At 30.9% G+C, this 17,578-nt stretch overlaps 1 protein-coding gene and 1 long non-coding RNA gene across 3 annotated transcripts; both read right to left on the reverse strand.

Moving 5' to 3' along the window:
• Positions 1 to 5,216: 5,216 nt before the first annotated feature.
• LOC115882897 lies at positions 5,217 to 6,165 on the reverse strand. 2 transcript variants are annotated; one of them, XR_004050291.1, is made up of 3 exons: positions 6,140 to 6,165; positions 5,922 to 6,054; positions 5,217 to 5,406 (listed from the first exon to the last, which is right to left on the reverse strand). It is a non-coding gene; the product is annotated as an uncharacterized LOC115882897 (long non-coding RNA). The 2 variants fall into 2 exon arrangements; XR_004050290.1 differs by lacking the exon at positions 6,140 to 6,165 and having other exon boundaries at positions 5,922 to 6,130.
• Positions 6,166 to 6,941: 776 nt separating this feature from the next.
• On the reverse strand, positions 6,942 to 17,467 carry LOC115884369 (farnesol dehydrogenase-like). Its single transcript, XM_030902931.1, has 5 exons — positions 17,289 to 17,467; positions 16,518 to 16,755; positions 16,123 to 16,346; positions 13,835 to 13,963; positions 6,942 to 7,078 (listed from the first exon to the last, which is right to left on the reverse strand). The coding sequence occupies exons 1-5, from the start codon at positions 17,394 to 17,396 to the stop codon at positions 7,043 to 7,045; spliced, it is 735 nt and encodes a 244-aa protein (XP_030758791.1). The 5' UTR covers positions 17,397 to 17,467; the 3' UTR covers positions 6,942 to 7,042.
• Between the last annotated feature and the right edge of the window lie 111 nt (positions 17,468 to 17,578).

The raw sequence follows: 17,578 nt of genomic DNA on the forward strand, positions 1-17,578 counted from the left end.
ATACGAACTGTGTAAAAAACTGTAATGTAATAAAATTTAATATCAATGTTATTACTTTTATTTTGATTTAACCAATAATACACTTAGTGTGGTAGAAAAAAAATCAATAAATGGTAAATAATGTTATTTGGTTTCACTGCTTTAAGTCAATATTTTAAGTAGGAATGTGTTTTTTTAAATTTCATTGCTATACCGGGTGTGTCTCAAAAGTGGCTCACTCTTATAACTTTTTTATTTTTTCAGTTAAAAAAACGAGATTTGGTATATTAGTATATGACATAAATTAGGACTGATTGGCATATTCAATTGTTTTCGGTCACTTCCTGTTTCACCGGAAATTACTACAAGTTTTGATTATTAAATGGCACCCCCTTTATTTTTTTTTACTTTATTCGATAGGAACCCAAGTAGCAAATTTTATTTTATAAAGGCTGTATAAACAGCTATGTGATAATTTTTATAGGATACCTCAATTCATATAACGTGTTATATGACCGTAATATGATAGCTTTACAACCAGAAAAGGCCCATTTTTATACCGCATGATCGAGAAAAAACGGCGTCAACGATGGCTATGAAATGAAGATCGGTGTCATTTTATATGTAAATTTATATGGGAAATGTCATCGATCGTCATTTCCCAGCCAACTGGACGCCATTTTTTTTCGATCATACGGTACAACCGTTTAGTAGTATAGAAGTTCTATAAAAAGGGTATACAACTCTTATGCAACTATTTTACACAGCGTTATATGACTATTATAAAACTAGTTTTATTGTGTATTACGTGGTCACATCTAAGAAACAGGACAATAAAAACATTTGATCATTTAGCGAGGTACAAGAGTATTTTATTTTTTACCGAAGAATATTAGGAGCAAATTATATTTTAAGCGTGTCGTTAAATGAATCTAGAGGATGTGGATTGTTAAAAAGGAGACTTTACTCGACAATGAAAATGGCGGGTAGAGCCAGAAGGTACAACAAATAGGTAATATAAAAAATCATTAATAGGGTTTGAAAAGTAGGGACAATTTTTGTTGCGCCGAAAATTTTACTGGTAGATTATAGGTATGTATTTGGCAAAAAATTAAAGCGATTTAATTTTGATTAAGGTTTACATATAAATTTAAACAATAAAATAAAATTTTCAAAAAATCTTGTTTTTAATTTAATTAAACACTTTATTACTGTATGTGGGAATCTTATCACAAAATAGTTCTCAAAAATAACATTTTACAATATATTTTGATATTTTTAATGTTGCTTCATATAATGGCGGCCATAGGCCATACAAAAATTCTGCCTTAAACATGGCGAATTATAATGCAACCATTTTATTATAAATGAATCCCTTAAATAAGTCTTTGTTGTAAAATAAAACGGTATAGGTTAAATATCTATCATTACGCAGAATTTCCAGGCACTATAGAACTATTTTGGACATATTGAGATTTGTGACAAATAGATGTTGCCAAATCTCATTTGATTAGTATTTAAACTAACAAACATGAGCAGATTTTTATGGATTCATGCACACAATGCATTTCATGCGTGCCCGACGAGTGAGCGGCAACCTAAGGACTTGGAAAAACAACAATAAAATAATACAAACATTTCTACAGTAAAACTTTTACATCAACGTGGCAACAATGCTTTGAAGAAGCCAGACAACCCGAGAGATTTTGGCTTTTGAAAACCCAGGGAATTCTCGGGATTATTTGCCGTAATTTCGAGGAGTTTTTTCTTACATGCTCTTCTACAACTACCACTGCGTTTGTTAACTTTTTTCCAACTTTGTCCAGAATTCATAATAGCTGTGATTGATTATACTCGTATGTAGATATTACTTTTGCAACAACAACAATAACAAAATAAATAACTAAGTATACCATTTAATTTAAAATGAGGTTATGTTATACATTTACCAGTTTTATAACGCAGATATTACAGCGAATTTATTTTGTTAATCACAATTTTATCATATAAGGCTATATAACTGGTGTTGTATACAGCACCGTAGTTTAACTCAATAAAACATTCTGTCATATAATGTAATACAACTTTAATAAGATAAGTTTAAGTAACTATTATATGATGCTGTGACTACTAGTTATATGAATATTATAGAACTCTTACATAGTGGGTATAAGAGTCTAATAAAATAATATGTTTGTTATCATTAGCATTGCCTTATTAAATGTTATATCATATTTAAAGAAATTATCGTTTAATGCGTTATAGGATACGTTGTAAAAACCATTAGAAAATAGTTTAATATGACAATATTTTATTAAAAAACAGAATGGTCGAAACCAAACGCTTAATAAAATCAAGCAGTCCTTGAGACAACGCTATTCGACTGTTATAAAATAATTGAATCCTTTTAGAATTTCTTTTTGCTACTTGGGAAATGCCACTCTGAATCGAATGAATTATCATATGTCAACCTTTGATATTTTCGCTTAAAAAAGCGTATTTTAAAATTTAATCTAGAGTGCCATGGCTGTGTTAAGAACACTAATGTGTCATTATATCCAGAGTTTCATGTTCTATCGAAAAAAAAATATATACCGAGAGTGCCATTTAAAAATCAAAACTTGTAGTCATTTCCGGTTAAATAGGAAATGACCCAAAAAAATTGAATACGTCAATAAATCCTAATTTAAGTCATATACCTACTAATATACAAAATCTCGTTTTTTTATCTGAAAAAATAAAAAAGTTATTAGGGTGACCAAGTATATTTTAAAGTACAATATTTTTTATTACTCATCAGATATGAAACACAAATTTATTTTTAGTAATATTTCAGATTTTCATTGTACCGAAAATACAGGGTGGCCCATCGAAAACGTTCCGCAAGGCATAACGGCCAGGGCAATTTTTTTTTGAGAAAATTCAAAAACACGTCAATTTTGTTTGAGGGGGACAACTTTTGCCCCAAAAATGATTGCAAAATCTTCAACCCTCTAAGCGGGGGTGTCATCCCCCAATTTTTGTTAAATGGGAAGGGGGGTCAAGTGGTGCCGCAATGAAAAGGGCTTTCTATTCTCTATACTTTCCCGCTTCGTACTTGAAAATCGGTCGAGTCATTGAGAAAATATGAAGGATTGAAATTTGAAAAATGTATTTAAACATTTATCAGAATAAACGATAAGAATAAATTCCTTCGAGCAATTTGCTGTTTTTTTCTTATTATTTCTAGATGTTTACGCATTTTTTCACTTGCCACAAAGTTGAACGATCAGGAACGAAGCGGGAAAGTATAGAGAATTTAAAGCTCTTTTCTTTGCGGTGCCACATGACCCCCTTTCCCATTTGAAAAAAGTTGGGGGATGACACCCCCGCTTAGAGGGTTGAAGATTTTGCAATCATTTTTGGGGCAAAAGTTGTCCCTCTCACAAACAAAATTGACGTGTTTTTGGATTTTTTGAAAAAATAAATACCCTGGCCGTTATGCCTTGCGGAACGTTTTCGATGGGCCACCCTGTATATTTAACAAATTAAAATAGCGTATGAACTTCAACTGTTATACAGGGTGTCCCAGAAAAAAATGCAAGTATTTTAAAGGGTGACAAAGGGTGAAAAAAATTGCAACATTTTGAGAACTACCATGAATCGTGAGACAGAAGTTGTTATTTTGATTGTAAATTTTACTCAAGGATATATAGAAGAAGGATATTCAACTCCCTATAGCGGGCTATGTTGGAAAATATGCCGTATTTTGTCGAGGAAGACGATTTCGTCACGACCAATGAGCGTCGAGTATTTGAAATTGAAAACATATAAATTGACGGTAACCTATGTTTTTCGACTCATTTCACTGACAGATGTGATGAGATTATTATCACGTTATTATTGTAATTTTATAGATCCAAACGTATTTTGAAAAATAATATATTTTAAAGTTATTTCCTAGAGTTTGGTTTGGCCTTCTGACTTCTGGGTATTTGTCTACTAATAAATAATATCTTATTTTGTATTTCGATGTATGGAAATCCGCAAGTTTTGTATCTGAAGCCGCAAAGAAATTTCGCTCTATAGTGAGAAAAATGTTATTATATCTTTTTAGACGTGTAGAATTACAAAATTTCTTATTTCAGATGTTCTAAATGTGAGTGCATGTCAAAAATTTAAATATATACTTGAAATATTATTTCAAGTTATATGCTTTGACATTTTTTGGAAGTAAACAAATATTGAAGAAAGTGTTGTGCCTTCACAGAATTTAAATTGGCATTAGGAATAGATTTCCTTGATTTAGTAATAATATTGCTCATAGAAATTGATAATGTGAAGAATAACAATACAGGAACATAGAATAACAAGAAAGAAATTCTAGCAGCAAGTTAGGTTATGAGATAAATTTTATTTATATAGTTTGTTTAAAGAGTTTAGTTTGAAAAAAAGGTAAAACAATTATTATTGTCCATGTCATATTTGATAACTGTTCTTAATTGATAACATATTACAGGGACACAGTAAAAAGACAAAACATTTAGACCCTTTGAAAGAGAAATGTTTGCAATGGATATTAATAAATTCTAGCCAATTTGTATGATGTACAATGCAGGCAATATTTCTGCCTCTTAATGCACTATTCGCGTAAAAGAAGATGTGGGTATTGTATTTATAGGTAGTTAATGATATATGGAATATATTTCTATATTATTGCAATAACGATGTCTTTATGTTGTATTTTTTTAGAACAGATTTATTATTAGTTGGCTAGTGTGTTAGTAGGATAGCCATTAGTAGTTATAAAGTATGAAGTCGTCAGGTATTAATAATAGGAATTGATCAAAGCTTATACATTTATTGTGATATTTATATTGTGAATTTAAGTAGTTAGTTTTGGTTGTTTAATAAACGAATTAATATGCTTATTGTGTGTCTAATTAAAAGAACAATGAAAAGTTGAATACCATAGGGGTACGTATGTTATACAAAGAATTTGCATTAACATTTTTTTGGTTATATACTTGTACTGATGTTTGTTTCTTGAACTAAAGAATTATGCTATTGGTAGGTAGCTATTGGTAATTAAATTTTTTATCTAATATAATATCTAACATCAGAAATATTGTTAATTATCACTATAAACAACTAAGAACTAGAATTATCAACTATAAACAAAATATAATATACTGTTCTTAAGCAATATGTAATTATTTAACAATTATTTTTTTTGGGAAATAAAAACTGGTACTAAATTCTTTTTGACTATTTAATTTCTAAGTCACAAATAATGGTGGACAAATAGCAAGAAAATTATACAAGTAAAACATAATTTTAACTTATTTCTCTAATGGAATTTTGGTATTGATCTACTTAGTAGGATATGCAGTTTATCATATTTTTGAATATTTATATTCAATATTGTTCAGGAACAGCCCAATTACTCTGAAAAAAAAATATATGGTCAAATTCTTTGAAAAGAAACTTTTAAAATCAGTAATGATAAAAAAATATATAATTGTTGTATAGCAGAACCAGGGGACACAGAATTAGGGGAATTAACAATAGATTATTAAAAACTGCCTTCTCTTAAAAAAGTAGTATTATATGCACTTAGAAAGACTATAAAGGATATAAGTACGCATAGAAAGAAAGTAATTACTACTATATATATATATATATATATATATATATATATATATATATATATATACTACTGATATATATATATAACTATATATGAATACGATACCTACAGTATACAATATTATTAGTATAAAAATAACAGCACAGTCGGCACACTTTAAAATAAAAAAGCAGCATAATATTCAGGTATGTATAAAAGTAAAATTTTCTCAAAAATATTAGAATATGAAATAAATTGCAACTAAATTTTAATTAATAAACATAAACAAATAAAATTGTCAGTGTTATTAAAACTTTATGTAAATATATGTTACCTTAATACTTTGTCTTTAATCCTACTCTTCTGACATGGCTTTTCAAACTTATGCCCAAATCTCAATTCTTGTTATTAAGAATAATATTTATGAACTTTTGTTTCCATATTAATTTCAATATATTTGAATAAAACTGGAAAAATAATCAATATTGGCACTTGAAATTTTAACTTCTTATGTCCTTAAATTATTTATATTGTGTTATACATAATACTTACATAAATATTCAATTTAAAAATAGATCAGCACTTGAACGAGTGAATATAAAATAGTATATTATCAATTTCTATGAGCAATATTATTACTAAATCAAGGAAATCTATTCCTAATGCCAATTTAAATTCTGTGAAGGCACAACACTTTCTTCAATATTTGTTTACTTCCAAAGGGCAAAGGGTATAACTTGAAATATTTCAAGTATATATTTTAATTTTTGACATTAAGCACTCACATTTAGAACATCTGAAATAGAAATTTTGTTATTCTACGCGTCTAAAAAGATATAACATTTTTTCTCACTATAGAGCGAAATTTCTTTTGGCTTCAGATACAAAAAAATTTGCGGATTTCCATACATCGAAATACAAAAATAAGATATTTATTAGTAGACAAATACCAGAATATAGAAGGTCAAACCAAACCTCTAGGAAATAACTTTTAAAATAAATTATTTATTCAAAAACGTTTGATTTTGGATCTATGGAATTAGAATAATACCAATCTCATCACATTTGTTTCAGTGAAATGAGTCAAAAAACATAGGTTATCGTCGTAATTTATATGTTTACAATTTCAGTCACTGACGCCCATTGGTTTGTGACGACTTCGACAAAATATTGGCACGTTTTTTTTTGGGCCAGTCGAATATCCTTATTCTATATATCCTTGATTTTACTGAAAAATGTTAATAACATTGTATTGATAAACTGCAAAGCATTTTGTCAATACAATTTATTCGCGTTATCTTTCAAGATAATTTAATAATACCTATCTAATATATTTTTTTATTCAGAACACATACTCGTAGTTAATTATTAGAAAGTATATATATATTTTTTTATAAAAATATGATTATTGAAAATGATTATGATTCGTATATTCTGATCAATAATATTTGCTCTCTAGCTCCCCACAGCTTCTATTCTGAGTTCGCTAACCTAAAAATAAGAAAAAACAAAATATGTTAGTCTTGGTCTTCTAGATGTCATGTAAAGAGGAAAATCAATCAGAAAAAATAATAATATACCGGGTGCGTCTCCAAAGTGGTTTACCCCTAAAACTTTCTTATTTTTTCAGATAAAAAAAAACGAGATTTTGTCTTGTTAGTATATGACGCAAAGTACCGTATGATCGAGAAAAAACGGCGTCAAAGGCTGCTGGGAATGACTATCGATGCTATTTTTGACGAGGTTGAACTCTGCCCAAAGTTAATTAACTTTATTTTGATTTTTTTAGTTAATTAAAATTCTTCTTCTTTTCACTTTAAAGATCTTCAAAAAAATTAAATTTTAATTAAAATTAATACTAAATGTAGAAAATCTAGAAGATAATAGTAAGTTTCCGGATACAGAAATCTATATCCAAAAAATATTTTTTTCTGATAATTTGAACTATACCAGTTCTAATTAATAAAAAATCTATATTAGGTAAATCCTGTAAATCGTAATTAATACAGAATGAGTCTTTAAAAGTAACGAAGAGAAAGTCCCAGTCCCAGGCATTTTGATAAGTATACATAGAGTTAACAAAAATTGGATTATTCTACTGTTAAAATGTATGGATTATCCTTTTGTAATTGTCTAATACAGACTAGGCCCTTCAGATTTACTAATACTGTAGCTGTAAACCAATATGTGTGTTCAATTACTAGTAATAACCCGTTAATTCATGGAAGAAGTATCGTGTTTATCAACAAAGTTAATTGTAGGCCTTTAAATTTTGCTTAATATGGTCATATTTTGTAATATTCAACTCATAATTGTTGATACTTCTGGTGGATGATGTTCAATTTTATACATGTATAAAATAGAAACACACTAAATTGAAGTAGTACTAGAAACGGTAAGGTGATATATTTTTAAGAATCTGTATTATTACTTATACATTACTTTTTTACTTATAGAATATCTACCCCTGTGTATAACCTCTAAGAAACAAATTAAATGAACAAAACGATGTCAAAGAAATAGTCTATTGTATAGAGGATTTAAAGAAAACCAAATAGGTGATGCTGTAATCAAAGCTTTTCGATATTGACTTACCGAAATGTATAGTCATACGTTATGTTTGTACAATTTGTTTTTGAATTCCTTCTAGGTTTCTGCATCTTCAGTCAGTAAAAGTAGTTCATCATCAGCAGTTTTCTCAGTCCATAAGATTCAACATTTAAAAATACAGGGATACTTAATCATTAATTAATCTAATTTTTTTTTTGAGATATAGGCACTATAAGCAGCAAAATATTAGCCTTATAATCCCGGAAGATGTGGGCAATAAATTAAATGATAAAGAATTGCAAATTGTTTATACATATATGTATAAATCACTAGTTTTAAAATAAAAAAAATTGGCATTTTAAATTTTATATTGTATTTATTTATTAAATGATAAAATTAAAATACTTATATACTACATGATCTAACACTGTAAGTCTTAATAGATTCTATTCTTATGATTGACATATGCATATTAATTGTTTTCTTAAGTTATGTTACAATGAAACTCACTTTATAAACAGTATAATATAGGTCTGTATTTTCTTTCGAATGGTATTACAAAATATTTTTTACTGTGGACCCTACTAATCAATATACTATGCCTGGTTCAAGAGTCTAAATCTGTACATATTACATTTAATTTAATAACAAACCTAAATTATTTGTCTAAGTTCTGCGACTTACTAAAAAAACAATTATGATTTTCGAAAGTGATTAACACACACTTTTTCCAAAATTATATATTACTTCTTGATGTATGTATTATATTAATTCATTTATTTACTTCAATTGTTCCAAAGTGTATATTATTTCCTACAATCTACCAGTAGTTACATTAAAAGTTAGGTATGTACATAAATGACTTACCAGCCTAAAATTATTGAGATTAAATAATGTAATATATAAGTAAATAAAATTGACAATACACCAATAACATATTTTAGCAATAACCATTGATTCCTGCATGGAACTTTGTGATTACAGCATCACCAATTTTGTTTTCATTAAATCCTCTATGCAATAGATTATTTCTTGGACACAGTTTTGTTCATTTAATTAATATGCTTCTTGGAAAACAGAAACTTGGGCATACACAGGAACAGATACTCTATAAGTAAAGAAGTAATAATACAGGGATTTCGTAAAAATTACTATCTCACCTTATTGTCTCTCACCTTATTGTTTCAATTTGGTTTGTTTATAATTTATATATGTATAAATTGAACATCGTCCACCAGAAGTATCAACAATTATGAGTTGAATATTGTAAAATATGACCATATTAAGCAAAATTTAAAAGCCTACAATTAATTTTGTCGATAAACACGATACTTCTTTCATCAACTAACGGATTATTTACTGGTATTAAACACACATTTTTATTTACGGCTACAATCAATGCAATATTAGTAAATCTGAACGGTCTAGTGTGTATGAAACAATAATAAAAGGCTAATCCGTACATTTTAACAGCACAATAATCAAAAATTTTGACGAAACGTCTCTGTTGGAGGGGTCGAGTTTGTCGGACGACGAGATTTAGTTAGTTATCTTACTGGCCTCATTTCTCTTTATTTTGAAAAAGCATTGCATTAAGAATGATTTAATATCGATTTTTTATTGAGTAGAACTGGCAGATCAAAACATTTGAAAAACAATTTTTGGGAATAGATATGTGTATCTGGAAACTTTCTATTCTTTTCTGGTTTTTCTATATAAGGTATTAATTTTTGACAAATTTTATGTCAATTCTCAGTAACCGACGTCTAGAGTTCTATCTCGTCAAAAATAGCATCGATAGTCATTCCTAAGCCGCCTTTGACGCCGTTTTTTCTCGATCATACGGTATATGTCGCTTAATAAAAAATCGTATTTTAAATTTCAATCTAGAGTACCATGGTTATGTTAAAACACTAATTTTGGTTAAAGAGGCCTTGGAAAAACAGATTTGATCGTCTAATGTTTTTAGTGTCTTGTTCTGACCAGTTAAAAGATACCCAAATCGTATTTTTAATCATATCTCAATTTTTTCAAATGGAACGAACAATGGAACGAATTTTTTCAAATGAAACGGAATATTTAGAAAAAGCATTTTTCACAAATAATTTGATAACACATACTTGGTATTTCGAGTCAAATTTTCGTTATGAACCGCAATGTTATTTTCTGTCGAATAAAGCAAAAAATACCGAGGGTGCCATTTAAAAACCAAAAGTTGTAGTAATTTCCGGTGAAACAGGAAGTGGCAGAAAACAATTGAATACGTCAATCAAACCTAATTTAAGTCATATACTAACATACCAAATCTTGTTTTTTAACAGAAAAAAAAATAAAAAGTTATAGAAGTGAGCCACTTTTGAGACGCACCCGGTATAGGATGTGCTATTTAAAAAATCCCAGATTTTTTAATCTGAAATAGTCAAAATTCATAAATTTATTTTGAAATATTAACGTAGTAGACGACGCCCCGGAAGTTTTCGTGATAGAAGTAGAAAAGGTTCTTCAAGATATGAAAAATGGAAAAGCAGCAGCGAATGACAGAATACCAGCTGAAATACTTAAGTATGCCAGTAGGAGAACTTGGAAAATCCTAGCAAATATATACACTAGCCGACACAATCCTAATTTAAAGAAAGGCAGCAAAGAAGACATAATCTTTCTTCTTCTTCTTCTTTTAGAAGGCGTATCGCCTGTTTAGTTCCGGTTTCCTCCTCGTCTAAGCAACTCTTGCGAGGTTGACTGCCAACTGTCTTGCCAACGTTTAGGTGGTCGTCCAGTAGGTCTTCTGCCATGGGGTACGTTGTTGCGAATTATTATGGCCATTCTGTCGGGGCCCATTCTATTGACATGCTGGTTCCATTCTCTTCTTTTCTGCCTTATCCATCTGACAACGTCGTTTGTTTGGCACTTTTCTCTTATGTCTACATTTCTCTGTCTGTCCCTCAATGTGTATCCAGTTATCATTCTTAAGGTCTTCATTGCAGTAGTTCGTAGGATTCTTTTTATTACTGATGTTTCAGCTCTGGTTTCCGCACCATATGTCATCACTGATCGTATGCAGGTTTTGTATATTCTTGACTTACATTCTGTACTCAAATGTTTGTTTTTCCAATCTAGATGGAATTTAAGATGTCCTGATATTGCGGCAGCTTTATTGGCTTGTTTCCTTACTTCTTCTTCCAGGAATCCTGAGCTTGTAATTTTGCATCCGAGGTATTCGAATTACATTATCTGATCAATAGTTTTGTTTTTTATTACCAATTTGCACCGTAGAATAGGCTCCTTTGTAATGGTCATGCATTTGGTCTTATTTGTGGAAATTTGCATGTTAAGTTTTTCTGCCTGTCTGTTAAAAGCTTGTAGCATTCTTTGGAGGTCGTCCTCTGACTCTGCAATAAGTACTGCGTCATCGGCATAGCATAATATGTTAACTTTATGCATTCCAATTCGATATCCTAGTCCAGTATTCTTGACGGTTTTTATTACTTGATCCATGATTGTGTTGAATAACAGAGGGCTGAGGCAAATTTTTGAACTCTCGCCTTGGCGAATACCAGTTGTATTTCGAAGATGCTGCGTTAAGGTAAAGTTTGTTCTTATTTGGGTTGTTGTGTTTGTGTTTAAGTCCTTGATAAGTTCTGTGAGTTTTTTTCGAGACATTACTGCTTTCCAAGATGGTGATGATGTCTTTTAGTTGGACTCTATCAAAGGCCTTTGTTAAATCTATAAAACATAGATAGGCTGGAGAGTTATATTCTAAGGATTTTTCAACTAGTTGCTGAGTATGAATAATGCATCGGTAGTTGATCTGTTTCTTCGGAATCCTTGTTGTTCCTCGCTTATTGGCACTATTGAGGAGATTTTGTCCGCAATGATCTTAGAAGTTTTAGCGAGGTGCTCGGTAATGTTATTCCTCTATAGTTTGTTAAGTTCCTCTAAGTTGGGTCTGTTTTATCTCCTTTTTTAAAAATGGGTATTGTTATACTTTGTTTCCATTCTTCTGGTATTTTCTTATGTTGTAATATAATGTTAAACAGTTTTGTGTATTCCTCTATGATAGGCCGTGCCTGCGTTTTTTATTAGCTCGTTTGGTATTTTATCTTGATCAGGAGATTTTCTATTTTTAAGTTTCCTTATTGTCTCTTCTACTTTGCGCAAGATCTTCTGTATTTTCTCTTTGGCTTGTCTCTTTGCTTCCATTGGTTCATCTGTTTCTGCGTATAAGTCTCTGAAATATTTTTCCCACGTATCTTCTGCAATTGATCTTAGTTGTATTGTTTCATTTGTTTCTCGTTTCAAACCCCTCAACATCTTCCAAATACGTTTATGTGCTCCGTACATATCCGCCTCCATTTCGCTACTAAATCGCTGCCAATATTCTTCTTTAATTTCTCGTACTCTATTATTAGTCCTGTTCCTTATTTCGGTATAGATATTTCGGTTCTCCGGTGTTGGAGATTTCTTGTAAGTATTTTTCCCTCTGTAATTTTCTTGACTTCTAATGTAAACCAAGGTTTAATGTTCGGTCTTCTATTGTGTGATACAGTACGTGTCCCTAAAGCTTCTTTAGCACCTTTGCAGATGTTATCTTTCAGTTTGTTCCAAGCTGTGTTAGGAGTATCAAACTGTGCAATGGGGTTAAGAGCTACATATGTGTTTGGCATCTGTTTGAATAAAGTTGTTTAGTGCTTTCGTGGTTGAGGGATTCTATATTGAATTTTTCAGTTTTTATCGATGGTCTTTTTTGGATAGCGGCGCACCTATTCGTATCTTTCCTAGCACAAGTTTGTGATCTGTTCCAATATTGGCTGAGGATAAGACTCTTGTCTATTATTTGTTGAGGTAAGAAACTTCGATTGGTGATGATATAATCGACTATTGATTTATTGCTTCTATTGTCATAGAAGGTGTATTTGTGTTGTTCTTTATGGGGAAAATATGTGTTGTTTATTCTCAGTTCGTTCTGTCCACAGAAATCGGTCAAAATTTCGCCATTTCTATTAGTTATATTCTCGTTATATTTTTGTTTTATTCCATCCACTACCTCGTTTCCAATTCTTGCGTTTAAATCCCCTAACAGAATTATCTTTTCATGTCTTGGTATTTTGTTTATCGCTGACTGTAGATTTTCATAGAAGTCCATTGACATTTCTTCAGGTTTATTAATGTCGGGTGCGTACACTGATATAATGTGAATGGGTTGGTCAAACATAATCTTTACTCTCAGGATTCTGTCGGACACGTATTCTATGCTTTCCATATTCTGTTCATATTTATCATTTATAGCTACTCCAACGCCTGATGTTGCTCTTTGGTCTTTTGGTACGCCTGAGTATATTAAAATGTAATTATTTAGTTTTGTTGTCCCTTTGCCTTTCTTTTTTGTTTCGGAAAGTGCACATATGTCTATTTTATGTTCGTTGAGAAACACGTTCGTTCACAAAAATAATAAACAACAAAATTGCAGTCTTTAGAAGGGCAGTCGCACAACTCTGAATGGAATGAATACACCATAATTGGGAATGATTGAATAAGCTGAAAATGATGACAATAATGGTGATGATTTGTGACTCTATCTTTGACTAATATTGTTAATAATTCATTCATATTTTTAATATAGACAATTCCCTTTAATATACCTTCAATTTATGAACCAAAAAGTATTGCTTTTTAGTATAATTCCATTATATTACTTACATTTATGTGTGGTGCTGTAGCCAATGCGTAAATAACTGCTTCGGCCACATCTGAACCATTAAGGGAAGGTATTTCTCCTACACCTGCTGCACTTTGTAATTCTGTTTTCACATAGCCAGGACTGATACTCTGAAATTATGAATATTCCATCAAAAACATTAAATGGAAATAACCAAAAAATCGCCAAAAACAACTACCCATGCCCATTGCCTGAAAACTTATATGGTGAAATTTTGATAAAATATATACTTTACCTTTAATAAATATATTACTTTTAGGTACAATTTGGGCCCAATACATTTCAAAATGTAGAATATTATTTTATATTAAATGGGGTATTGTACCAACAATCAATTTATATTAATACTGGAGATTAAAAAATAACAGAATAAATGTGTAAAAGTTCCCCTTTTTTTATACTACAAAAATAAACTATAGAAAACAACAGTATTTAAAAAATTAAATAAAAAAGTTATGTCCCGGCCGAGATTCGAAATCCGGTCTATCGCTTCCTAGCCTGACTCTTTACGCACTGCTCGACAGTAACTTGCTTAGCGACAGTTCAATGACAGTATATAAACAAAAAAACAGCTTCATTACAATATCTTGATGATTTGAATTGGCGCGCGGAGCGTGCTGACCAATAGCGCTTTTTATCACCTGTGACGTAGCGACCAACCTGCGCAATATCATACCTTGTTTTCTTTGTACCATGGTATAATCCCATGGTACAAAGAATACAAGGTATGATCGATAGCGGCTCCAATTTCGTTCAGTTCGCGCATACCACCTGTGACGTCACTAGGAAAATAATGAATAAATAAAAAATAAAGAAAGTTGACAGGATGTTGAAAGGAGATCTGCATTTTTGGGGTTATGGTTAAGAATTGTTTATTTTTAAGACTTTTTAGTTCGTTTAATTTAATAATTACTAAAACCAGCAGTTCCAAAAATATATTTAAAAATAATAATTATCTATTAACATGGATTTGGACGATAATAGGTAAAAATACTAAATTTATTTCTATATTCGCTATAAAATTGTTTATTAGGTTTTTAGTTTGCGATGTTTATGGTAAATAATTTTCATTTTTATTGCCTCTGAATTCACATGAGGACAGAGATGAGGATATCTATGGAAAAGTAACCATAAGAGGAATTGTTACATCATCTAAAAAATGTTGGGAAGTTTATTGTTTCCCATCGAAAAGTAGAAAATGCCAAAGCAGATGAACGTATTGTAATTGTGATAGAAGTAATTCCAAGGGTGAAGTTTATTATAATTAGTGGAAGTAATACCAAGGGTGAAGTTTATTATAATTAGTGACCTGTGCTTCTTTTTATATGTAGATGTTTCTGATTTTGAGAATAAATCGGTTGAACGACACCCAAAATTTAAAGGAAGTCTTTGCATACCCAGAATATACCCATCAAGGATTATATAGCTCAAATTTCCTTTAATGGTAGAAAATTATTCAATGCCAATTAACTTTTTAAGTGACTGAAATATTAAATAGTTTACAATATGGTATATCACTAAAAATATATTACTTTTAGGTACAATTAGGGCCCGATACATTTCAAAAAGTAGAATATTATTTTATATTAAATGAGGTATTGTACTAACAATCAATTTATATTAATAACGGAGATTAAGAAATAACAGAATAAATAGTTCTTTTTTTATACTACAAAAATAAACTATAGAATACAACAGTATTTAAAAAAATAAATAAAAAGTGATGTTCCGGCCGAGATTCGAACTCCGGTCTCTCACTTCCTAGCCCAACTCCTTATGCACTGCTCCACAGTAACTTGCTTAGCGATAATTCAATGACGGCATATAAACAAACAAAACAGGTTTATAACAATATCTTGACGATTTGAATTGGCGCGCGGAGCGTGCTGACCAATAGCGCATGTTATCACCTGTGACGTAGCGACCAACCTGCGCAATATCATACCTTGTATTCTTTGTACCATGGTATAATCCCTTATCTTTACTTTCCTTCTTCGTTTGTGTAAAAATACCTAGACAGTTTTACATAAAACGTTAAATGCCGAACGCTTATTTTGCTACTTACTAGTAAAATGAACTCTTTAAGACAAGCTTAAATCAGGCGAGACGGGACACAAGTTAGACGACCTTGGCTTGCTTCGGACTGTTTTTGCCATGTGTAGTGGGTGTTTTACGATTTCTTATAAAACATAAAATTGTTAGCTAGAGGAAGCTAGTGAGACTGGATCATTAAAAATCCAACCCTTCTAAAAAGTACTGTTGTACTTACCGTGACCTTAATGTTCAAGTTTTCTCTCTTTAAGTCCAATCTTAGCGTCTCTGCCAATGCTGTAATAGCATGCTGAGTGGCAGGATAGACGTTCAGATTAGGAAGGTCCGATACAGCATGTCCCAGGATGCTGTTGATATGTACAATGTGTCCTTCTGTGTTGTTTTCCTTCATGTTTTGCACTACCTCCCTTGTAGCGATCAAGTTTCCCAACATATTTGTTTCTATCGAGTTAAGAATAAATAGATTAGTTCATTATGATGATTAGTATTGTTAATAAATTTACATTTTGAGAAATACAATAAATTTAGTTTTTGTGTCATTTTGGCAATAATGAATTGAAAAATCGCGCCATCAATAATATAGGTAGGATATGGGTAATTCATTATTCTTACCAATAGTTGTTTTCCATTTTTCTGTATCTCCATTAATCAAATCTGTAGCCTGGAACACACCGGCGTTGTTGACAAGAATATGAATATTTCCCAATTTCTTAATGACTTCTCGAATTGTTGACTTGATTTCAACTTCTTTTTTCATATCGCATTTGAATACGTGTAATTGACCTTTTTCCTTACTCAGTGCGAGAGCAACTTCTGGCAAACGCTCTGGTCTGATATCCAAACCAGCTACCTTTAAATAAAACTAATACTGTAGTTAATTAGTAATACAACAATAAAAAATGTTGTTAACATATAACAATATTACCATAACAGACAAAAACAAAATGATAATTCTTTCAAAAATTTTATATAAATATAAAGATAGTATGAACAGAGACAACGGTCCAATTCCTTCAAGTTCTTTGTTCCTACTACTCTAGTGGCGGAAATCTAACTGTTACGCTCAGTGGGTTCTGACTCGGTTGGCTTGATTTTGCCACGCCTACTCGGTGCCCACTGGGCGAGTATATAAACGCTCAACTTGTAGATTGTACTTTAGTTTATAATCATCTGCTGATGATGCTAACATGGTTAGCGAAACGCGCGTCCAGTGTAAAAGTAAAAGTGTTTTGGTGTATTGTGGTGATTTAATGTTTTTATTTTGCTACAAAGAAAGTATCTAAATATGGGAGGGAGACTACACCATAATTGGAAACGGCTGAATAAGCTGAAAATGATGATGATTAGTATCATCAGTGTATAAAATACCTGAATTCTACTTACGATAATCCCTTTCTTGACCAATTCTTCCACTATGGCCTTGCCTATTCCGGCAGCTGCTCCAGTAACTACCGCGACTTCGCCTTGAAATCTTTCTAGTGAAAGGACCATGATGGGACCAGTGATTTGTATAATAACCCAATAGGGTAAAAGAAAAAAGTCAAAATAATGACTATGGCATCTGTCAGTTACAAAAATATAAGTTACGTTAATTAAATAACAAATACATATTATATTACCTCATGATACAAAGAATACAAGGTATGATATTGCGCAGGTTGGTCACTACATCA

The sequence above is a fragment of the Sitophilus oryzae genome, unplaced genomic scaffold (genome assembly GCF_002938485.1).
Source record: "Sitophilus oryzae breed Bouriz unplaced genomic scaffold, Soryzae_2.0 scaffold_111_pilon_pilon, whole genome shotgun sequence".
NCBI lineage: Eukaryota > Metazoa > Arthropoda > Insecta > Coleoptera > Curculionidae > Sitophilus > Sitophilus oryzae.